This window comes from Grammomys surdaster, unplaced genomic scaffold (genome assembly GCF_004785775.1).
Source record: "Grammomys surdaster isolate TR1022 unplaced genomic scaffold, NIH_TR_1.0 591, whole genome shotgun sequence".
Lineage (NCBI taxonomy): Eukaryota > Metazoa > Chordata > Mammalia > Rodentia > Muridae > Grammomys > Grammomys surdaster.
The window spans coordinates 71,031-94,056 of record NW_021605010.1 but is presented as its reverse complement, the minus strand read 5'-3'; the positions used below and the strand labels follow the sequence as shown (position 1 = coordinate 94,056).

The 23,026-nt window shown below is 51.9% G+C and overlaps 2 protein-coding genes across 3 annotated transcripts in view; both read right to left on the bottom strand.

Annotated features, from left to right (window-relative positions):
* Positions 1-12,368, bottom strand: part of Tgfb1 (transforming growth factor beta 1) — an 18,395-nt gene extending 6,027 nt beyond the window's left edge. Inside the window, exons 1-5 of the mRNA XM_028781957.1 lie at positions 11,155-12,368; positions 7,302-7,462; positions 5,247-5,364; positions 2,752-2,829; positions 2,455-2,602 (exon numbers count right to left, since the gene is read on the bottom strand). Of these exons, the coding sequence (XP_028637790.1) occupies positions 2,455-2,602; positions 2,752-2,829; positions 5,247-5,364; positions 7,302-7,462; positions 11,155-11,509 (860 nt within the window). The 5' untranslated portion in view covers positions 11,510-12,368. The remainder of the gene's footprint in view (positions 1-2,454; positions 2,603-2,751; positions 2,830-5,246; positions 5,365-7,301; positions 7,463-11,154) is intronic.
* Positions 12,369-12,786: 418 nt separating this feature from the next.
* On the bottom strand, positions 12,787-18,543 carry B9d2 (B9 domain containing 2). 2 transcript variants are annotated; one of them, XM_028781969.1, is made up of 4 exons: positions 18,334-18,543; positions 17,844-17,935; positions 15,832-15,957; positions 12,787-13,386 (listed from the first exon to the last, which is right to left on the bottom strand). In XM_028781969.1, exons 2-4 carry the CDS (start codon positions 17,929-17,931, stop codon positions 13,073-13,075), a joined length of 528 nt encoding a protein of 175 aa, XP_028637802.1. In that variant the 5' UTR covers positions 17,932-17,935; positions 18,334-18,543; the 3' UTR covers positions 12,787-13,072. The 2 variants fall into 2 exon arrangements, with proteins under 2 accessions (XP_028637802.1, XP_028637803.1); XM_028781970.1 differs by lacking the exon at positions 18,334-18,543 and having other exon boundaries at positions 17,844-18,161.
* Between the last annotated feature and the right edge of the window lie 4,483 nt (positions 18,544-23,026).

Genomic DNA, 23,026 nt, shown 5'->3' with positions numbered 1-23,026 from the left:
CCTAGAATCCCCCAGTGAGGGGCTGGGGGCGTGGCTCAGTGGTAGAGTGATTCTCTACTATGTACAAGGTACTGGGTTCCCTCCTCAGTATTTCAAAGGCGGCAGCAGCAACAACAAAATCCTAGGTAAGGTTTTTTTTTAAGTACATTAGTGTTTTGGCTGCACTTCTGCCAGTGTGAGGGCATCAGGTCCTCTGGAACTAGAGTTATAGACAGGTAAGATCCTGCTTGTGGGTGCTGGGAATTGAACCTGGGTCATCTGGAAGAGCAACCAGTGCTCTTAACCACTGAGCCATGTCTCTGCAGCCCCCTTCCCCTGGTAAGAGTTTAACACTAACTTACTAAAATGAAATACTACTCGAGGTTCATGTTTCCCACCATGTCCCCACAACTTTCCCTTTCCTTTTCTTTCCTCCTCGTCCTACCTCTCAGCCCTGCCTGCCCTCTCTGTTCTAGTAGCATGGATTATATATCCTCCCCTTCCTTCTTTGCACTGTATTTGTTGAAGGAAAGACTAGGTTTCCCACCGTCTACACTTTGCTGGGTGCATCCCCGTGGTGCCGGTTAATGTTGTTAGTGTGTCCCTCTGCTGCAGGAAAACACGGAGCTAGGAGATGGTGGTGCACACCTTTAATCCCAGCACTTGGGAGGCAGAGGCAGGCGGATTTCTGAGTTCAAGGCCAGCCTGGTCTACAGAGTGAGTTCCAGGACAGCCAGGGCTACACAGAGAAACCCTGTCTCAAAAAACCAAAAAAAAAAAAAAAAAAAAACCACGGGAGTTGGAGCTACAGTCCCCATCAGATCACGGTTAATGTATCTGACAGGCCTTCCTCAATGTCACCGTGTTCTTCCACAGAAAATTTTGCTTGTCACAGACAGGGACTTAGCTCAGTGAGTCAAGCGCTCGCTATGCAAGCAGGAATACCTGGCTTCGGATTCCCAGAGCCCACATATACATCAGGCATAAGCAAAACAAATGTAAGAGAGAGACAGGCAGACAGACACAGGCAGGTGACAGATAGACAAAGAGATTTTCATGATTCCCTAGGTTCGTTTCCCAGTGTGTGAGGAACAGGGCTTGAGTAGCTCTTAGTAACCTGCAGTCCGAAGATCCTCCATCTGATCCTATGTGAAGGCTGACGGCAAAAGGTGAAGATATGGAAGAGGAGAAGAGGAGGGGAGGAGAGGGGGAGGGGAGGAGGAGGGGCGGGGGAGGAGCAGGAGGAGGGGAGGAGGAGGGGCAGGAGGAGGGGCAGGAGGAGGAGTCCGAAGCAGGGGAGGGACAGGCCAGCTCACTGCTCGTATCTCTCAACACTCCTGCATTTCACACCTTCTAGGATCTAGCGTTTCAACTTCTTTCTCATGTCCGCAGTACCGAGGCTTAGCATGAGTCTACCATTCTGGAACTGGGTGGTTGTGTAACACGTGTAAGCCCAGGACAGGGAATTCAAGCCAGCCTGGGGTAAAGGAGTGAATCTGAGGCCAGCCTGGATTACACAGCAAAGCCGTGCCTCGAACAAAACCAAACAAAGCAGGACTAACAAGACGGCTTGGCAGATGCTCAAGGCCAAACCCGATGATAACCTGAGCCATCTCTGGGACTCACGTGGTGGAAGGAGAATGGTCTCCCAACAGTTGTCCTCTGATCTACACACAAGTGTCATGGCATGGATGCCCCTACACATACGCACACGTACACACACACACACACAGATATAAAACAATGACCAAAAGCGTTTGCCCTTGGGACGGCCATTGTGGACACTCCAGGATGCCCACTCCCCGACTCTCAGGGATCTTGGCTCCTCAGAGTTCCTTATTTCAGGACTATATTCCAACATCCACACTTCTAAGCCTACACACATCTCACTCAGGAAGTTCCGCCTCCCAGCTTCCTCTGGGTTCATCACAGCCAGACGAAGCGCTGAACCCCAGGCGACTCACGGTCTGGCTTTCTCCACCTCCACCCTGGATGCTAACATCTCCATGCCAGACCCTGCCATTCTGAGCGCTGGGATTTGCCACTCTCATCTCCCAGCATTGACGACCACCATGTGCCAAGAGTGTAGGATCCCAGTGCCGACCACCTTCTGATTCTGGACCCAAACGCTTGGATCTCAACACTCCAGCTTTCCTGGGGTCAACACTCTCAATTGCGCACAGTAAATTCTCTCATTAGCATCCCAAAGTGGCGGAAGCCTAGCAAGAATTTTAAAACCCAACAAGACAACCTTCCACCAGACTTCTAACTCTTGTGCCAACCTTTTTGAATCCCCCGATCCCAACACTCCAGCAAGAAAACACCCCACAATTCTAGGACTCTCAGCTGCCTACAGAACCAGGAACTTGTCTTCAAGCCCTCCAGGCGTAAATGGTGGCACACCAGTCCACAGATGCAGTCAAGCCCCCCCCCCCCCCCCCGGCCCGTGCAACCTCAGGGAGAGACAGAGTTTACCTGAAGCAATAGTTGGTATCCAGGGCTCTCCGTTGCCTTGAGCTGTGCAAGTGCTGGGCTCTTTCCAGGGGGGTAGCCATGAGGAGCAGGAAGGGTCGGTTCATGTCATGGATGGTGCCCAGGTCACCTCGACGTTTGGGACTGATCCCTGTTTGGGTTTGGATGTTGTGGTGAAGGACACATACACACTTAGAGGGATGGACGGGTAAGCAAGGGGCAAGCGAGAGGTCACACACATGCGCATGCGCACAGACCATGCTGGGTCCGTGTCAGGCTGAACCCGGGAAGTTATCTCACCGTTGATTTCCACGTGGAGTACGTTATCTTTGCTGTCACAAGAGCAGTGGGCACTGAAGCGAAAGCCCTGTATTCCGTCTGTGAGAGAGGAAAGGAGTCTGAGGATATGACTCATGCGGCTTGAGGGGGGAAGACAGAGCAGGAAGCTGCCAACCCCAGGGGTTTCTTGCAGGTCACCCCACACTTCACTCTTGCTCCGATTCTTTGAGTTGCTGGCCTCTTCTCCCCCGTATTCAGGGCTCAGCTCAAACATCAACCCCTCGGGAATGGCTCTGAAAGAGACACATCCCTCTCCAAATGTGGCATCTCTTCCCTTTCTCCATAGCAGGCGGGGCTGGGACATTTCTGCATATGAATATTTACTTCTTTGATTGTTCTCAGTAGAACGACATGCACAGTCCGGGGGGGGGGGGGGGGGGGGGCGGATCCTGCTCCTGCCTTATTTTCGTTCATTTTGTATTTTTGAAATTGTATGTATGTACATGTATGTATATGTATAAAGCATATTGGTTTAAAAGATTTATTTATTTCATGTATGTGAGTACACTGCCACTGTCTTCAAACACACCAGAAGCGGGCATCAGACCCCATTACAGATGGTTGTGAGCCACCATGTGATTGTTGGGAATTGAACTCAGGATCTCTGGAAGAGCTGTCAGTGCTCTTAACCGCTGAGCCATCTCTCCAGCCCTAAAGCATATTTTATGTATATAAGAGAATACCTATGTGTGATGCGGCGTGGTGTGTGGTACATGAAGAGGCTTATAGCTGGATGGCAGGGGTCTTCCTCTATTCCTTTCTCCTTTATTGCCTGAGACAGATCTCTGAACTTGAGGCCACTCCTTTGGCCAGGTTAGCAGGAGCTGTGTGTCAGCCTGTCTCCATACATACATACACTTAACCCCCAACAAGGTGGGGTTACAGGCACACACTACGCCAATGCTTGACTTTTTGCATGAGGGCCAGGGATGAAAACTCAGGTCCTTGTGCTTGCAAAACAGAAGTTGTCGCCTGCTGACCCCTCTCCACAGCCCTCTTTTTCTTTTGAGACAGGGTCTCATGTAGCCTAAGCTGGCCTCAAATCCTCGAACTCACTATGGAGCCAAGAATGACCTTGAACTCACGACCCTCTTGCCTCCCCTTCCCAAGCACAGGGTTTAGCAGGCTTGTGTTCCATCGTGTGTGTTGCCCTGGATCCTTGTTTTCTTTGTGCTCTGTAAAGCCTGGTCCTCAGTCATAAAAGAACATCTATTGTGATCCAGGGGCCAAGCGCCTGAAGCAGTGTTGGTATCACAGGATGTTTAGAGCTAACAGAGGTGCCAGTCCCTGATCTAAACTCTGTGTTAACTCCATTGATCTTCAAACTCCTTCAACTCCAAGTCACCCCAAGAGGAAGCGACTTGGCCAGGGCCACACAGGGAGCCACAGGCAAAGGCATCATGTAAACCTAAGCTGACTTCTCCTCACTATTCAGGGGGGTGCGCATGTACCAGGGTGTCCAGGGAGGTCAGAGGTCAATTTGTAGGAATTGGTTCCCTCCTTCTACCATATGGGTCCTGAGGATTGAACTCAGGCCGTTAAGCTCAGCAGCAGGCGTCTTTACCTGCTGAGCCATCTCACTGGCTCAAGGGAGACGTTCCTTGAGTGGACACACAAATCATACTAAGCGCCCACTGTATACCAAACAAAATCTTTCTCAGCCTCCGTCCAGTGGTCTTCTACCTTCCTCCTGGTGCCCGCCCACTCAGACTCACCCTCCATGTGGCTGAACTACACTTCCCATGAGTCTTTTCACACTCAGACTCATCCTGGATCCTAACCTTGCCTGGGTTTCCACAGCACCTTCGACTTCCCTCATCCAAGCCCTGCCTCCTCTGTGTAGGTCTCCCCTTCTGGCCTTCATCGTTAAGAGGCCACAACTGCCTGCTAGGGCTCTGACAAGACCTTACCAGTGTCTGGAAAGACCTTGTGGGCCTTGTCAGAGAAGGACCCACAAGAGACAAGAAGACTGCTCATTCCTGGAAAGATGCACATGTCAGGTTCTCCCTGGCTGCGGAGCCTTGGTACACGGTACTCTTGTATCTCCTTTTCCTATTTGCTTTTATTCATCTCAGAGACATTACCTCAGATGCTCTCTCCTCCAGGAAGCCCTCCTTGAATCCAGACAGTCAGGCACCTCCTGAGTGCTCAACCCCATTCTTCTCTACGATGAGTCATAAAACACCTAGCTAGAAGTCAGCTCCTCCTTCAGTGATCTAAAGGGCTCTGAGGTCTATCGAGGGCAAGGATAGGGACTGTCTGGGTCACCCCCTGTCCCTAGCATCACTCAGCAGATTGATCCACTGGTAAGAATTGTGGGGTACTACTTCTTCACATCAGTATCAGGTGTGTATGTATGGCTGGGGTGGCGTGGGGGACGCAGTGCTAGGCACGGTAATGCCAGGACAAACAGGGGGTAGCCCCACTAGAGGGTGGCACGAGACAAGCAAGCTCACCTCCTTGGTTCAGCCACTGCCGTACAACTCCAGTGACGTCAAAAGACAGCCACTCAGGCGTATCAGTGGGGGTCAGCAGCCGGTTACCAAGGTAACGCCAGGAATTGTTGCTATATTTCTAAATGGAAACAAACAAACAAACAAACAAAGCAAAGAGGAGTGTGGTAGCTGCCATCTTGCCCCCAGATAATCTGGCTGGAAATTCATGCACAAACTGGTTTCCAGGCCATCCCAGGACACTGGCTTCTGACACATACGGACCCTGCAGGCCACACTCTCACATATAGACCCCAAGAGCAGAAAGCAGCCAGGGGTGGGCGTGGAGGGGTGGACACAGACTGGAACACTACATGGGACAGGGACGACGAGCCAGGCTGTGGTCAGTCCCCGAGAGGCACCTCAGCTGTGTACGAGATTCTGTGCAAGCTATTGGGCACTTGCTAGCCTTGCCGGGCCTCAGCTCCTTCTATTCAATGATGGAATGCCACTGAGCCACTGGGAGGGCCCAGGAAGCAAGTGGTCATTGCTCATACTATTGAGCACAGTTCAGCCATTTTATCGAGTGGTAATTTTCTTATTTACTTATTTATTTACAGTTTGTTATCTTATAATTATTATTATGAGTACATGCACAGGACAGTCTTCTCAATGTTTTTATCATTATTTTTTATTATTGTTTTGAGACAGGGTCTCTTTATGAAGCCCTGACTATTATGGAGCTAACTATGTAGACCAGGCTGGTCTTGAACTCGGAGATCCTCCTGCCTCTGCCTCCTGGTTTAAAAATGTTATTTTTGGCTAGGCAGTGGTGGCACATGTCTTGAATCCCAACAACTCAGAAGGCAGAGGTGAGTGGACCTCTGAGTTCCAAGACAGCTATACAGAGAACTCTGATCTTTAAAAGAAAAAAATTTTTTTTGAAATCCTTAACATGCCGGGCAGTGGTGGCGCACGCCTTTAATCCCAGCATTCGGGAGGCAGAGGCAGGTGGATTTCTGAGTTCGAGAGTTCGAGGCTAGCCTGGTCTACAGAGTGACAGCCAGGGCTACACAGAGAAACCCTGTCTCGAAAAAACAAAAAAACAAAAAAACAAAAACAAAAAAACAAAAAAAAAAAAAAGAAAAAAGAGAAATGCTTAACATCTCTGTCTGAGACAAGATCTCACTATTCTGACTATGCTGGACTTGAATGCTTGGGTTCAAGAGATCTTTATTGCCTCAGCCTCCAGATCTCCTGCCTCCATCTCCCAAGTGTTGGGACTGCAAATGTCTGCTCCTAAAGAGTCCGACTTCCTTCCCTCCCTCACTATTATTTCCCCCCACCCGCTCTGTGCTGAGGATAGAACCTAGTGCTTGACTCATGCTACACAGTCTACCACTGAGCCACACCCCCGCCCCTCACTGGGGGATTCTAGGCAGGGGCTCTACCACTGAGCCACGCCCTCAGCCCCTCACTGGGGGATTCTAGGCAGGGGCTCTACCACTGAGCCACGCCCCCAGCCCCTCACTGGGGGAGTCTAGGCAGGGCCTCTACCACTGAGCCACAACCCCAGCCCCTCACTGGGGGATTCTAGGCAGGGCCTCTACCACTGAGCCACGCCCCCAGCCCCTCACTGGGGGATTCTAGGCAAGCATACAAACCCAGATATCCATTCCCTGGCTCTTTCTGCATTTTTACGGTTCAGCTTCCCAAATTCAAGTAATAGGATGCAATCTAAGTGTTGTTTTTAAAAAACAAAAACAATCAAACAAACAAAAAACCTTAGGATTCTCGGGGCAATGTTGGCACACACCTTTAATTCCAGCACTAGAGAGACAAAGGAAGGCGGATCTCTGTGAATTTGAGGCCAGCCTGGTCTACAGAGTGAGTTCCAGGACAGCCAGGGCCCTGTCTCAAAAAATCAAAACAACCAGCAACCAAAAGAAAACAAAACTTCAGCATTCTGTCCTCTATCCTCAAGGACTGGCCATGTACCTTGTAGCCTTCAAACTGAGCCGCCTGGCCACGCCTCAGCAGGGATGACCTGTGCCCCACCTCTCAGGCTCAAAGCCTCACCTGGTAGAGTTCCACATGTTGTTCCACACTTGACTTTAGTCTCTGCAGGCGCAGCTCTGCACGCGACAGCAATGGGGGTTGTGGCACTGCTTCCCGAATGTCTGACGTGTTGAAGAACATATATATACTGTGTGGGATGTCTTTGGTTTTGTCATAGATTGCTGGGTGGGGAGGAGCAGAAGGAGGAAGACATCAGGTCTGTGACAAGGGTAGGAGAAATGGGCACCCTGCTTCTGAGCCCGTGGCTCTCCTCACTCAGGCTGGCTCTCCACGTTGACATTTGTACTTTCTTAACTTATAATTCGTTTATGTCCTATGGGTGTTTTGGCTGTGTCTGCGTGTCTGTGTACAGAGTGCATGCCTGGTGCCTGTGGGGGCCAGAAGAGGGTGTCAGATCCTCTAGAACTGAAGTTAAAGATGGCTGTGAGCTACCATGTGGGCCCTGGCAACCCTCTGGAAGAACAGCTAGTTCCTGGAACTGCTGAGCCCCTCCTCTAAGGTTAACTGGCTGACCTCACCTGAGCTCCACGAGACCACATCTCAACCAAAACCAAACGGAAGTTGTAGAGTAAATGGAACATTTGGGGGATCAGAAAGTGTCCCCCTGCTCCTACAGAACAGTTGGCTGCTCTGGCTCTGAGAGACTCCCACAGCAGGTTCCAGGCAGGAGCTCGGCTGCCGAACCACACCTGCAGCCCCTTTGAGGTGGATTCTAGGGCCATGCTCTACCACTGGGCCACTCTCCTTTTAACCTTGGTACTAACAGGTCCGGTAAGTTCTGACTCCAAGCCTAGGCAGCCGCAATTGCAACACTGTGTGACCTGTGGTGAGGAAGTTCTTCTTTGTAACTGTAAGGCACCATCCGATTCCAGGATTCATGGAGTTGAGGTGACAAAAGCTAAACATGCGACACACACGTCAATAATGTGTAGTTTAGCTGGTGCGAATCTGCAGCCAGCACCTGAGCCTGAGTCAGGAAGCTGCTCACTAGGAGGTATGTGTGTGTGTGCGCGCACGCGCGCACGTGTGTGTGTGTGTGTGTGTGTGTGTGTGTGTGTGTGAATAGGGGTGAGGGGAATACAGCAAATGGTAAAGATATCGTTTTAAACACTTTACAAAAGATAAAGACAGGGCAGTGGTGGCGCACGCCTTTAATCCCAGCACTTGGGAGGCAGAGGCAGGCCGATTTCTGAGTTCGAGGCCAGCCTGGTCTACAGAGTGAGTTCCAGGACAGCCAGGACTACACAGAAAAACCCTGTCTCGAAAAGCCAAAAAAACAAAAAAACAAAAAAAACCCTAAAACCCCAAAAGATAAAGACATCGAGACTTCACAACATGGTTAACGTCCAAGCCACCTTAACTCCAAGGACTAATTTTTCATTTATTTTCTTTTGTTTCTGGAGACAGGGTCTTATAGCTTATGCTATTCTCAAGTTCACTGTGTATCCGAGGATGGTCTTGAAGCAATTCTTTTGCCTCTGTTTCCCTAGTACTGGGGTTACAGTCATGGACCACTCTGCTTGGCAGACTCTGGTTTGGTTGTGTCCCCCGCCCCATTTATTTATTTAGTTAGTTAGTTCTTTATTCATTCGCTTTACATCCAATCTGTAGCTTCCCCTCCTTCCAGTCCCCCCTCACAGGGCCCCTTCCCTCAGCCCATCCTCTCCTGAGAAGGGGAAGCATCCTCCCCCCCCCCCCGCCAGGTACCCATCCACCCCTGCACATCAAGTCATCAGAGGTGGATGGAGGGAGAGAACTGAGTGGGAGAGGGATGGGATCAGGTGTAGAGACATCCAGACTACGGTCTCAATCCTGAAACTCTGCTACTTCCTGGCCAGCGTGCGTGCGTGCGTGCGTGCGTTGGGGGTGTTATCATTTGCCTATCTTCTGTGTCATTAGCTACTTCCTCCTTTAGCCCATTTCCGGGCCAGGTTAGCGGCAAAGTGGATTTCTATGTAAGAATGACTGCACGTTTGGGAGCCCATTCACTAAAGGGTTTCCTAGGCTAAAGGATGTCTGCGTTGGGGGACGAAGGGGTAAAATCCTGAAATTCTGCATCAACTGGGGCTTTTGGCTTCCTGTCTGTAATGGGGATGAGACGGTGACATCGATGAAGGACAGAGGGGCCCTATCCTTGGTCCAGTTGTTACTCAGCAAACCACAGTGGAGGGGTGGGATCTCAGCTGGGGGTAGCAGATAGGGGAGAGATAGGAGGGCAGGAAGGACTGTGGGTGTCGCAGAGGGAAGTGGGGTGACATAGAGATGAATAGGTAATGTGGGAGAGGAGACGGAAATGGGGAGGCACATGCCGGAAGAGATATATGCGTAAGAAATGCAGACTGTCTCATGGGAAAGGAAAAGCCTTCTCCAGCGAAGAGGTCACATTAAGTAGTGGCTAGGGAGGAGTGTCATTAGGCCTGAGTCACAACTGGGTCCAGCAATGTGCAAGGAATCTTTTAAGTCCACCTCTGGGGTTAGGAAGGTGAAACCTGGAGACGCTACTGACACCTGAAGCTCCTGGGTCACACAGGACCCCTGGGTCCCGCGTGGGCGCCTACAGGGCGGGGCCGTGAGTCCCCGCCCACTGCTGGGGTGAGGAGGGCGGGAGACTAACAGCCTAGGGAGGGCGGGATCCGGACCTGCCTCGTCTCGCCCCAGGCTCCGCGCGCGATCTCCGTCTTCCCTCCTCCCGGGCACGGGAAGGAAAGGGAAGGGAGGAGGGCGAGGCGACCGGACGCTGGGTTTTCCCCAGCCTCCTGTAGGAGGAACTGGGACTTTGGGGGTACAGGTTGCCAGCGTTCAGCTCCGTGGGGTCCTCTTACCCCCTCAGGAAGCGCAAACTCCTCCCCATGCGCGTGGCATCCACGTGGGGCTTCCTGACCCTTACCGATTCGGTTTTTTCATTTGGGTTTTGAAGACTGCCTCTCCCCTACCTCTAGCCGCTCCCCTAGGGCTCGACTCCCGAGGCTCAGCCACTCCCTTCCACGCCCAAGCGAGGGGCGCTTACCACTCACGCCTGGATGGCATGGTATCCCTGCTCCGCCTGCCCACCCGCCTCGCGGGCCACCTTCCTATGCCAGTCTCCCCTCTTTTATAACTCCTTCCCAATGACCCAGTATTCTAGATTTCTTGAGGACTCGCTCGTTTCCTCCACTGGGCTCCGCCTGCCCGCTTGCACGCTCTTTTACGCCCCCAAGCAAAACCCTCGTGACACCTCCGGGCTCATTTTCCGCACCCTCTCCGCTCCTCTTTCTCTAACCTTCTTCTCCCAATAGCTTCGCTTTCCTTTATCACTTGTAACCCCATAGTGACTCCACAGATCACACTCTCCAGCGTGTGCCTGTCGCCTTCTCGGAGTAAGGCCACTAGAGATTTTACTTGGCAGTTCTAGGGTACCACCCATCCCCTAGGTTTTCTCTCCTTGAGTCTCTTCTCTCTATCTTACGACTTGGTTTGGGGTCAGCTAAACACTGTCTCTCCCTTCTCAAATGCTGGGCGCTCTCCATTCTCTTAAGCCGGGCTCTTTCTGAAAAGGGACCCGATGAGCCCGGTATTTTTAGGAACCATAAGGGGAACTTAAAACCTGCCAAATGCTCCTCTTCTAGAGTGGACTCTCCCTCAAGATCTTGCCTTTCTAGAAAAAGTTCACTTTTGCAGGTTCTTTCTCTCCAAGCCCAGACACCTGGGGTAGGGGTAACGCCAGACTCTGGGACACCCACACAGTCGTCCCGGCGCCCCCAGGAGTCCCCTTCCTCCAGCCAGTTTCCTCTGAGGGTAATTTCCTCCCAGTGACCCCTGCACTCCGGCGCCCCCTGGGGGTTCCCTCCTGGCTCCCCGGCCCCTCGGTGCTCACCGTTGTTGCGGTCCACCATTAGCACGCGGGTGACCTCTTTGGCGTAGTAGTCTGCCTCCGGCTCCGGCTCCGGGTCGGCGCTCTCGCCTGCCACCCGGTCGCGGGTGCTGTTGTACAAAGCGAGCACCGCCTCGGGCAGCGGGCCGGGCGGTACCTCCCCCTGGCTCGGGGGACTGGCAAGCCGTAGTTTGGACAGGATCTGGCCACGGATGGCTTCGATGCGCTTCCGTTTCACCAGCTCCATGTCGATGGTCTTGCAGGTGGAGAGTCCCGCGGCTGGCCTCCCGGGCGTCAGCACTAGAAGCCACGGGAGTGGGAGCAGAAGCGGCAGCAGCCGCAGCCCCGAGGGCGGCATGGGGGAGGCGGCGCCCCACGGCACTTCGGAGAGCGCGAACCCTGGGCAAAGGTGGGATGCGGAGGCCCCGCCCCTGTAAGGCTTGTGGGGTGGGGTCTCCCAAGTAAGGTAGGTGATAGTCCTGAATAATTTGAGGTTGAGGGAGAAAACAGCAGGAGTCGCGGTGAGGATCTGACACCAGGGTGTCTCAGTATGCCACCGGGGTAAAAATCGAGATGAGCGCTCTCTGGGATCCAAAAGTGGGTGTTTTTAAATAGGGGAGATACTGCCAGCAGGTCCGAGGGAGATCTGCCTCTCAGGGGAGAGAGGGTCCTGGGATGCGGGGGACTCAAGAGCAGGCTGGGGGGAGGGCGGCGTGCAAGGGGTGCGCCCCAGCTTTGGGGTGAAGTCTTCGCGGGAGGCGGGGCTTGTGGCTCCCGAGGGCTGGTCCGGAATGGGGGCGTCTGAGGAACGCCGGGTGTCCACGACGGTGAGCAGGGCTGTCTGGAGTCCTCAGGTCCTGCCTCCTTGAAGGACAGCGCAGCGCCAAGCAGTCCCCGCGTCTCTGACTTGCAGTAGCAGCGGAAAAGTCTCAAAAACTTTTTTCCTCTTCTCCCAACCAGCCCGTCCCTCCTCCCACTCCTCCTCCCCCTCCTCCCTGCGGCGGCGGCGGCGGCTGGTCTCAGACTCTGGGGCCTCCGACGACTCCTTGGCTGCTCCTTTGCCGGCTCCCAGAGGAGGCCGGTTCCACGGGCGGCTCAGAGCCGGGGGGTGCCCCGAAGGGGCGTCCCCCTGCCCCGGCCGGGGGCCTGGCTGTCTGGAGGATCCGCGGCGGGAGGAGGAGGGGGACGGCCTGGGGCGCGAAGGGCGGCGGCGGCGGGACCGGCTGGGGCGGCGGGGGTTTTGAAGCCGCCCCGGCCCCACCCAGGAAGCGCGCGCGGGGCGGGGGCAGCCCCAGGGGGAGGGCATGGGGGGGCCACTGTCTTCATCTAGTGTGGGCGGGCTCCGAGGGGGGTCCCTTCGGCCCTGCGGGGAGGGGGCGGGCACCCCGGCCCCGCCCTACCTCCAGGGTGCTGCCTCCTGGCGGTGGAGCACTACTGAAGCGGTGACCGACTGAAGCGCCCCCGTGGATTTGGGAGTTGTTGAAGGGTCAAAGGAAAATTGGGACTTCGTGAGAGAACAGGGTCCTATATTAGAGGTGGGGCCCTAGGAGACAGAGGGCGAAAGGCAGGGGCAGACTTTGGGTTTGCTAATGAAAGTGTCAAGGAGGATGAAATAAGGAGACTGGACGTCTGAGATCTGCAGCGGATACAAGGAAGCACATTACCCTTGAGAAATGCGCGCTTTTATTAAGTGCCCCCGACAGTCCAAACAGAGGCTCTCCTCAAGTCCCTCTAACCCACAGACTTACTACCCGACGTAGTTCAATGGAGCACGGGCCACGGGAAGTTCCTGGCCTTGTAGTCCATGGCGTAGGGGCCATGACTTGGGGGAGGTCAGGACTGACAGTCTCCAGAGTCCCCGTGCCTGCTTCACTGCTGTGCCGTCGTGTGCTCAGTGGATGGCTGGTGGCAGTGAAGTCCCTCAGCACTCCACACCATAGCGGTCGAAGTGCCGCAGCAGCAGACCGATACCAAGGTGCACTGTGCCACCCGCGGTCGTGTGCAGGCGGTAGCGGTCAGCCCCGCTGTAGATGGTGTCTGCATGCAGCAGCTGTGGCCCACCACCCACGAAAGCCCGTGCTAGCTGCTCCCTCCAGCTGCCCAGGGGCCTCCATGTAGGGCAGTCCAGCTGGTGAGTGCCTGGGCTGCTAGGCACATGGCAAAAGCCATAGCCAGCAAGTTGGCAGCGGCCAAAGTTGTCCTGGGACCACACCTGAAGATGGAGTCGAGGCCAACCTGCAGGACAAGAAGGGTTAGAGAAAAGGACAAAGGAAGCAGACACCTGCTCCTGGGTTCCCATCTTCTTGAAACCACTGGAGACCGTGCACAGTCCTTTCACCTTGGGTTATTGCCTTCATTTCCTCTCTGGGTTCTCATTTCCCATCCACTCCACATAGTAGTCACAGGGTTCTATAGCAATCCACATCACCCTCTTGCTCAAAACCCATCCATGGCTCCCCTGTGCCACAGTACAAAGTCCCGTCTCCCGAGTGTGAAAACAGGTCAAGTCTGGCCTCATCTGACCCCCCCCCCCCCCTTTGTGGTCTCTTCTCTCTCGAAGGCGCCAAGTCAGCACCTCAGCTTAGACCCCTCTCCCCCTCTCTCCTCATAGACGTGCTTTGCTCTCGCCCACCCCAGGTTTCCTTTATTCCCCAGTGCAACCATCTCTCCCCTTCGTTAGGTTTCTAGGGGTCTCAAAGCACAGCTGAATGTCCCAGCCTGACTGTCCAAGGCTTGGAGATGCAGCCCAGCTCCCCTGCCACCCTGAGCCCTCTCTGGCAGGCCCTGTTCTCCAGGCTGGGGACATAGCAATGAACACAGCAGACAAAAATTCCTGCCCCGTGAAGCTGACATCCTAGACAACCAACATAGTAAATAAGTAAATTATAGGGTATGTCAGATGGTGATAACCGCTCTGGGGAAAAACAACAGCCAGAAAGGGAGGGGTGGAGATGTAGTTTGGAAAAGTGGGGAGCAGCTAAAGGAGGCTTTACTAAAGAAAGTGCCATTTGGGGCTGGGCACTGCAGTATACAGCTGGAATGCCAACTCTTGGAAGGTAGAGGAAAGAGGATCCCCAGAAGCTCAAGGCTAGCCTGGGCTACACAATGAGTTCTAGGACAACCAGGGCTATACAGGAAGACCTCATCTGGAAGGGTGACATTATGATGCACACTTGGGCTGCTGAGGTTCCAGGCTAGCCTGGACTATGTTCTGAGACTCTATCTCAAAAGCAAACAAACCAACCAGGATACAACAGGTACATAAATGCTTAAAGGAGTGGGTTATCTCAGCACCTAGGGGAATGACAGATCCAGTCAGTGCAAAAGTTCCGAAGTAGGAGCTAGCCTGGTGGGGCCAATGAGGATAGAATGGGGAGTCGTGGGGAACAAAGGACAAAGGTGACAGCCAGATTACATAGGGCCATGTGATGCCAGAGAAGACTCCGTCTTTTATCCTGAGTGATGGGAGACCTGCAGGAAGGTTCTGTACAGAGGAAGAACATGGTCGTATTTAGGTCCTCCCAGGGTCCAGTCCAGTATCCAACCCTGAGATCTGGGTCTGAGAGTGAAAACAGAAAGAAAGAATGGTCCAGGTGAGAGAAGATGGACAGAGAGGCATGGTGGGATGGGGTGAGAAACGAAGTGGGTTTCAGAGCCACCTGGGTTTGTTGGTGAGCTGAGGGAGACTAAGAAGAAAGCAAGCAGGGAGGAAGACACCTAAGCCCAGGACTGAGGAAACAAGGCTCATCTCTCTGCCTCATCTTCCATCATAGCGCCTACACAGAAACTAGTACAATTGTTCAAAAGGAAGATCTGATCCATCAATTTCTTCCTGGGCTCCCCAGAGCCTTCAAGAGACAGTCTTAGTGTCTCTGCAACCGAGGCCCGACCACCTCATCCCCCTCATCCTCTCCCACAGACATCAAATTCCCAGGTCACTCCTCACCCCTTGTACTGGGCTCCAGCTCTCTGCCTCCACCCTCTGACTTTATCCTGGGGCCTGGTTAGCTTCTCCTGGCTCTTTACAGCACAGTTTTAACCACTCTGCCCTGTAAGGCCATGGGACCAACCAGAGAGGACTTCTGTGTTTCCACGGCCTCTGTGCTGGCCACCTCTGGAAACAGGTCCATCTCCTACCTAGAGTGGAACCCCTGAAGATGGGGCTTGGAGGGTCCTGTCTTAGTTGGGGATGTCCCTGCTCAAGCTGGACAGGCATAGACTCAGTCCACAGTACTGATCTTGCTGAAATGCCCAGGCTGTTTCCCAGAATCTGCTGTGTTTTAACCAGAAAAGCTGCGCTGACGATACCCTCCTCCCTCGAACACTCACTTCCCCTTTGAGCGCGACCTTGGCCTGTGTGAGCAGCGGCAACTGGCCTATTTCCTGCCCCCCTTCTCCTCATCGAGCTCTTTACTATACCCAGCCTCCTCACTGGTCTTTAGTCAAAGGTCCCTCCCACTTGACCCCCACTTCCTGATATCTCCCCTGCCCCAACCTCTAGCATAGTCCACAGGCCTAGGGTTTTGTATAGCTTGAGTGAGGCCTGAAATGCACCTCTCTAGGGGAGGCTGTACCAGAAAAGGGACCCACAAAGTACGAAGAACAGAGACAGCCATGGTGTTCCAAGCCCAGCTCCTCCTGGTTTAGCTGCCCCTACCCCTCCTGTCACCCTGTACCCACCTTGAAGACCTTTGGTAGCGAAGTGCAGGTCAATGGGGTGGGACCAGTAAGCCATGTCCCCTATCTGGGGTGTGTCTACCTGTGTCTGGCCTTCCCGTACACCTGACAGGAGCTTCCACGCGGCCCCTGTCATGAGAACCAGGAGATACAGGGTTGGAGGTGAGTAGCAACCTTCAGAAGGGGACCCACTGTGGGTACAAGTCGGTTTCCCCCTGGTGTTTGCGACTGGGAGTCACACAGTGTAGACTCTAGAGCCAAATATCTGGATTCAGATCTTGGCACTAGCAGTGTCTTCCTGAAATCTCAGCACTTGGGAGTTTGTTTGTTTGTTGTTTGGGGCTTTCCTAGGCTGCTGGATGAGTGTCAAGTCAGCGCAGGCTACAGCGTGGGTCTCAATTGCTAAAGGAAAATTGGAGGGAGATGAGAAACACAGGAGAGAGAATAAAGCCGGGCTTTAGTCTTAGCCTGCGGCGGGCAGACGCAGGCAGGTCTCTGTGAGTTCGAAGGCAGCTTGGTCTACAGAAGGAGTTCCTGGGGCTACCAGAGTTACACAGAGAATCCTGTGTGGAAAGCAAGGCACTATTCATATATGTACTCTGTATTCTGCAGTGTCAGGGATGGAACCTCGAGCACCACATAGGCAAGAGCTCTCTAGCAGCAATCCCCAGTCCCCAACCTCAAGTCCTACCTTCATTTGTCGGTGCAACCCTGCAACCCTAAGAGAGTTATTTTATGGACAGAGAGTCCCTGTCCATAAAATGAGTGACAAAAAAAAAAAAATACAAGTCTCACAATGTATGAGAAGACTCATAGCAAGTATGGACTATTAATTCTTAAAATATTATTCATTCGCTAATCCTTATGTATGCTGCTGGGGTGCGAGCCAGAGCCGTGTGCACTACAAGGTGCATGCTCTGTGCTCTACGGAGGAGCTGTAGTCTTAGCACCAATATCTTCCTTTCTTGAGACAAGGTCTCCTACTGCCAAGAGCCTCAAACCTCTTCTGTAGCTGAGAATGACCTTGAACTTCTGACCCTCCTGCCTACGTGTTCTTCTGTTCCCCGGCCTGCCCATGTGATGAGACTCCCAGCATCCTTTCCTTACTGTTTGCACCCCACATTCAGAGGCCTTGTTCAAAGGCCAAGAAGAGATTAGGCACCATCTGAGAGCACATCACGACCCCAGTGAGGAGTAAGGAGAAACAGTCCACAGACTGAGCGCTAAACCCCAGATGCCCTGCTAAATGCTCCAGGAAATGCCTTCATCTTATCTGCTCTCTGGGATTCTAACCACCCCACCCCACCCCCGACACATGCACTAAGCTTTCAGACTCCTCACTGTCACCACGAAAGAAGCCCCACATGTGCCCCCGATCCAGTCACTCATATGCCACTACCCTTCCCGACCCTCTAGCGTCACTGGTCCTATCCTGCCCCCTTGCCTCAGGGCCTTGGCAGTGGCTGTTGCTTTTGCCTGGAAAGGTCTGCTACTGGGTGTCCTATTTCCGGCCTTTTTCCTTTTGCCCCCAATTCAAGCGCCACGTGCACAGAAAGGCTTTCTCTGACTCAGACCTCCCTATCCCAAATCAGCCCTTAGTACCTCACTCTGCTTCTTTTTTTTTTTTCTAGCACATACAATAATCTTGTAAATATTTTTTGCTCTTTTCTTGGAGACGGGGTCTCCTGTCATGTAGCCCAGGCTGCCCTCAAACTTGTAATGGAAGACTTTCTAGGTGCTGGAATTACAGATATGGATAACCACCCTAGCTTGTCCACTGGCCTGAGGACAGGAAGTGTGTGTGTGTGTGTGTGTGTGTGTGTGTGGTTTCTAAGACCCATATGCTTAGGGGCTATGTTTTCAGGTGGTGGGATAACCTGAAAGAAAAGGATAATTAAAAAAAAAAGACAGTATGGTCTGAGTTCATTGGAGAGTCGAGGAAAGAACATGGAGACTTAGGCTAGGGGAGGGGACTGGGTATTGGTTGGGAGATGATAAAGGTGCGGGCAGGATACCTGTGTGGACGCCCCACTTGCAGAAGAGGCTGCTTTCCGAGAAACCTGTGGCCCCTATGATCTGCCCGATCACGTGCACTTCAGCCATGGCTCTAGGAAAGGGAAAAATTCAATCACAACCCTGTGAGGTAAGTTCATTATTTCCATCCAACAGCTGGGAAAACTGAAGCCTATAGCATAAAGAACAGTACTGGGACTCTAAGCTAATTCCACCAACCCACTGACAATGTGGTCTTCATCACAGATACAAGCCACCTTCCCAGAAAAGCCCAGGAAAAATGCGGAAGACACCCAGAGGTGCGGGAACCTGCACCAATAACCAAGGCTCAGACCCCCTAGAAAGCCCCGCCCCATGACATGTGGCCCCGCCCACACGCGCACAGGCCCCGCCCCTTCGCGGCAGATCAGCCAAGCTTCAAAAGGCGCATGCGTTTCGGATGTAGAGCCACTTTAGCCCTACCCCTAGGCGTAGCGCATGCGTCATTCCTACCTCCGCGTACTTGACCGTTAGAAGCGAAAGCTGCCTCGGGGATGGTAGTTCATGGGCCTGGCCTCCTCCTCTTTGCGGGCGCCGTCGAGACTAGTCGCGCGCCCCGCCCGGGCCCTTCTAGGCGGAGGGAGATCTGAGGTAGATAGGTCCGCAGCCTCGCTCTCCTGGGGTGCCCGGGTTGTTGCTGGGGCAACAGCAGGCTCCTCCCCTTCGCCCGCCCCGCGGGTTGATGATTGGTGCTCTGTTTGCCCTCTGGGGGCGGGGCGTAGTTGTGATGGACGCGGTCATTACATTTTGGGGAGAATTGCGTAGGTCCTGCTCCCGCGACGCCTTACGCCCCAGAGTGGGAGGCCTGGCTGGTTATCTCCATCAGCAGTTGAGGAAGTCGGAGCGCCAACTGTTTCCTCTCCATATCTTCTTCACGCAATAAGCAAATCTATTGATGCTCTTTGCTTCCTTAAACAAAACAAAACACCTTTCCTGTTCAGAATCGCAGAATGGAGCCAGACACTAAACAGGTACCTAAAGAAAGTCCCATCGTGGTCAGCTCTGTGTTATAGCCGGAGGGAAAAAAAGGATCTCCATATTCTGACACTAGAGAAACTGGGAAGTAGGTTTTCTCTTCAATTTTCAGAGCTTCCTCAGGTTTCTCAAGGACTGAGAAGTCCAACTTCTTTCTCACAGTCACTGCAAAGTTCATTCTAACAGCTGGTTTTGAACAAAGGATGGGGTAAGGATAAATGAGGAAGATGGGACTGGAGAGATGGCTCAGCAAGAGCACTTGCTTCTCTTCTAGAGAACTGGAGTTCGGTTCCCAGCATTGTGTAATCCCAGCTCCAACTCTGCCCTCTTCTGACTTCCCAGAGGACCCTTCCCTCCCTCCCTGCACATGTGGCATACACAAATAATAAAAATAAATCCTACAAAAGGAAGGAAGAAGTCCCTTTGGCCGGAGATCGGGGAGAAAGCCTCTCTCTTTTTTTTTTTTTTCAGTCGGAAACAAATTTTAAAATTTAAAGCATTTTATGATGAGTATTGTGGCTCGTGAGAGACTGAGGCAGGAGGATTGCCGCAAATTTAAAGCCAGCCTGGTCTATTGAATGAGTTCCAGGCCAATCCCCCTTACAAAAAAAACAAAACAGGTCTTAAAAACAAAACCAAAAGCAAAAACAAAACAAAACTAAAACTAAAGAAAGTGTGTGTGTGTGTGTGTGTGTGTGTGTGTGTGTGTGTGTATGTATGTTCGGGTATTCAAGTGTATGTTGCATATGTAAAGGCCAGAAAAACTCACTAGCTAGCTCACCAACCTCCAACCTCCACCTTTTTTTCTTTCCAATTTTCAGGGTATGTGTTACCAACACTGACACCACTGTTTTTGTTTATTTGCTTTTTAAAATCTTTTAATCGGCTGGGCAGTGGTGGCGCACGCCTTTAATCCCAGCACTTGGGAGGCAGAGGCAGGCGGATTTCTGAGTTCGAGGCCAGCCTGGTCTACAGAGTGAGTTCCAGGACAGTCAGGGCTACACAGAGAAACCCTGTCTCGGAAAACCAAAAAAAAAAAAAATCTTTTAATCGTACAGGTGTTTTACACGTATATATGAGCAACAGGTTTGTGCAGTGCCTGCCAAGGCTAGAAGGGAGCATCTGGCGTCCTGGAGATGGAGTTACCAGGCAGTAGTGACCACTCAGGATGCATGTTGAGAATGGAACTTGAGACCTATGCAAGAGCAGAATATGCTCTTGGCAACCGAGCCATCTCTCCAGGCCAGTCATACAGTATTTGTTGTATTGACTTATTCAGTAATACCGTCATGCAGGCTCATCTATGTTGTAAGGGTGTGTCAGAATTTCCCTCCTTTGGAATGCCACAGTGCATTCAGTGTTCCTATACCCCACACTTTATTCAGGTAGACACTGCTGTTGCCCCAGCCTGTTGGCTGTTGGAGATGCTTCTGCTGTGACATGCAACCTCTCTGAGACCCCTCCTTTTGAGTTCTTCTGGGCATTTCACTGGAAGTGGGATTCTGGAATCACGTGGTTGCCATATTCCCCATGGCAGCTGGAATAGGGCTTCACACCTTGCTTTCTTCTCTTACTGACTCATCTTAGGAACAGAAGGATCTAAATCACCCTCTTCAAAAATATCATTTTCTAAGTACTATGTGCAGAAAAGTGCACAAACAATAAGCTAATGTCTTGATGAATTTCATAAACTGAATATACCTGATGCCCAAAGAAAAGAAGAAGGCGCAGGTTATGGATAGGTTGTATAACTGTCTATTCAGCACGGAAACGTTCTGGGGAGGACAAAGAATGCATAGGAATCTAGAAGTAGGCTGGAAAGAGAGCTTGGTTGTTAAGATGTTTGCTGCTCTTCCAGAGGAAGAGGTCAGTTTCCAGCATCCATGACCAGTGGCTTACAACTAACTGTAACTCCAGACCCAGGAGAGCTAACACAACGCCATCTTCTAGCCTCTGTGGCATACACTCAGACACATATACATATACATGAAATAAAACTAAAAAATAGTCTTTTTTTTTTTGGTTTGGAGACAGAGTCTCTTTATGAAGCCCTGGCTGTCCTGAAATTCACTATGTAGACCAGGCTGGCCTCAAATTCAAAGATCTGCCTGCTTCTGCCTCCAGAGTGCTGGAATTAAAAGCAAGCACCACCACACTTAGCTAAAAATCTTTAAATAAAGAAGTAAAGAAAATATGTGTTGTGGTTTCTCTCAAGCATTTAAATACTTGGTCCCCAGTTGGTAGCTGATTGGGAAGGATTAGGAAATATGGCCTTGATGAGGGAAACATGTCATTGGGGGCTTTAAAGTTTCAAAAGGGTGTGACATTTTGAGTTTGCGCTCTCTTACTCCTGCCTGTAATTCAAGATGTGGGCTCTCAGCAGCTGCTCCAGGCACCTGCTACCAGGCCTTCACTGTGCCATCATAGTATCCCTCTAGAATTAAAAGCCCAATTAAACTTTTTTATTACATACTTACCTTGGTAACGGTGTTTTATCATAGCAATAAAAAGGTAATAAATACAACATGCAAGGCTTAAAATCTAAAGGAGGCTTGCAAGGCATATGAAAGTCCTGAAAATTACAGGACTCACAAGGCCCTTCTCCAAAGTTATGAAAGGCGTAAACAATTGCTAGGAAGAAGAAAGCCTGCAGCTCAGCTGTTTTAGATCCAGAGATACAGTTCCAGTGAGCCACCCATTCTGAGATTTTATTCATTGTTGTTGAAAGTGGCTTGCTTTGCCGGGCGGTGGTGGCGCACGCCTTTAATCCTAGCACTTAGGAGGCAGAGGCAGGTGGATTTCTGAGTTCGAGGCTAGCCTGGTCTACAGAGTGAGTTCCAGGACAGCCAGGGCTACACAGAGAAACCCTGTCTCGAAAAACCAAAAAAAAAAAAAAAAAGTGGCTTGCTTTTGTTTTGTTTTGTTTTTTTTCTATTTTCTTTTCTTTTTCTTCTAGTGCTAGGGATTGAACCCAGAACTTTGTACATCCTGGGCCAGTGCTCTATTATTTAGGTATAGCTATATCCCTAGATCTGTTTTACTTTTTGTCTTCCAGGCTGGCCTCCGGCTTGCTATATAGCAGAGGATAATCTTGACCTGATCCTCCTGCTTCCACCTCCTGAAGGTTGTTGAACTTACAAGTGTGTACTACCATACCTGTTTTTATGCAATGCTTGGAATTGAACCCAGTTCCTGTTAGATAAGCACTCAACCAACTAAGCTACATCTCCAACCCTGTCTCATGATTTTATGATTGGATCTGAATGATGTATCAGGAAAAGCATAGACGTGATACTGCATTTTTTGGGCATCATGTTATGGGACATAGAATACATAGTGAGGGGCTGGGGGCGTGGCTCAGTGGTAGAGCCCCTGCCTAGAATCCCCCAGTGAGGGGCTGGGGGTGTGGCTCAGTGGTAGAGCCCCTGCCTAGAATCCCCCAGGGAGGGATTGAGGAAGTGACTAAGGTACAGTTGCCTATTAGCATGCAGGAGGTCCTGGATTCTCTAGCATAGCGCTCTCTCTCTCTCTCTCTCTCTCTCTCTCTCTCTCTCTCTCTCTCTCTTCTCTCTCTCTCTCTCTTCTTCCCTCTCCCCTCTCCCCCCTCTGCATTCTAGGCCTTTTACAAAATGAAAAAAAAAAGACCCCAGGCCTTCCCTGGCCTGCTAAAGAGGTAGACTGAGGAGATTCTTCAAGGCTAATAATGGAGGCCGTGCTTCTAACTTGACCGGAATTCACTAGAAGGACAAGAAGGATGGGGTGTCACTGAGCTCAGTGGTCTGATGGGGAAATGAGGCTGGTAGGAGTTCATACCCTCATTCCCTGAGTCAGAAAGGAGGGCCTACTTTGTGCCAGCCACTGTTTTCAGGCCCGAGACACATCCCTGAACAAAAGAGAGTAAATCCCAGCCCCGTTGGTGCTGATGCTGACAGGAGCAGGCAGGGGCGGCATGCGAACGGAAGAGGTTAGCAGGTTTTTTTACATGGTGTGAAAGACAACTAGAACAAGGGGAAGGAGCTAGTAAATACCTTCTGGTGAAAACCATCCTGGCCCTTGCCCCTGGCATTATCCCTCCCGTGGGTCCCCGTGCCAGAAACTCACACTGAGCCAAGCGTGCTCCCAGACGCCATCTGCTCTCTCCGGGAGTGGGGCCCGTGCCAGCTTGAGTGTT

Coding starts and splice junctions, on each gene's coding strand:
- B9d2 (XM_028781969.1), bottom strand. CDS start 17,931: ATGGCTGAAGTGCACGTGATCGGGCAGATCATAGGGGCCACAGGTTTC. Junction 15,958..17,843: donor CAAGTGGGGCGTCCACACAG/GTATCCTGCCCG, acceptor TTCTCATGACAG/GGGCCGCGTGGAAGCTCCTG. Junction 13,387..15,831: donor CGCTACCAAAGGTCTTCAAG/GTGGGTACAGGG, acceptor CTTGTCCTGCAG/GTTGGCCTCGACTCCATCTT.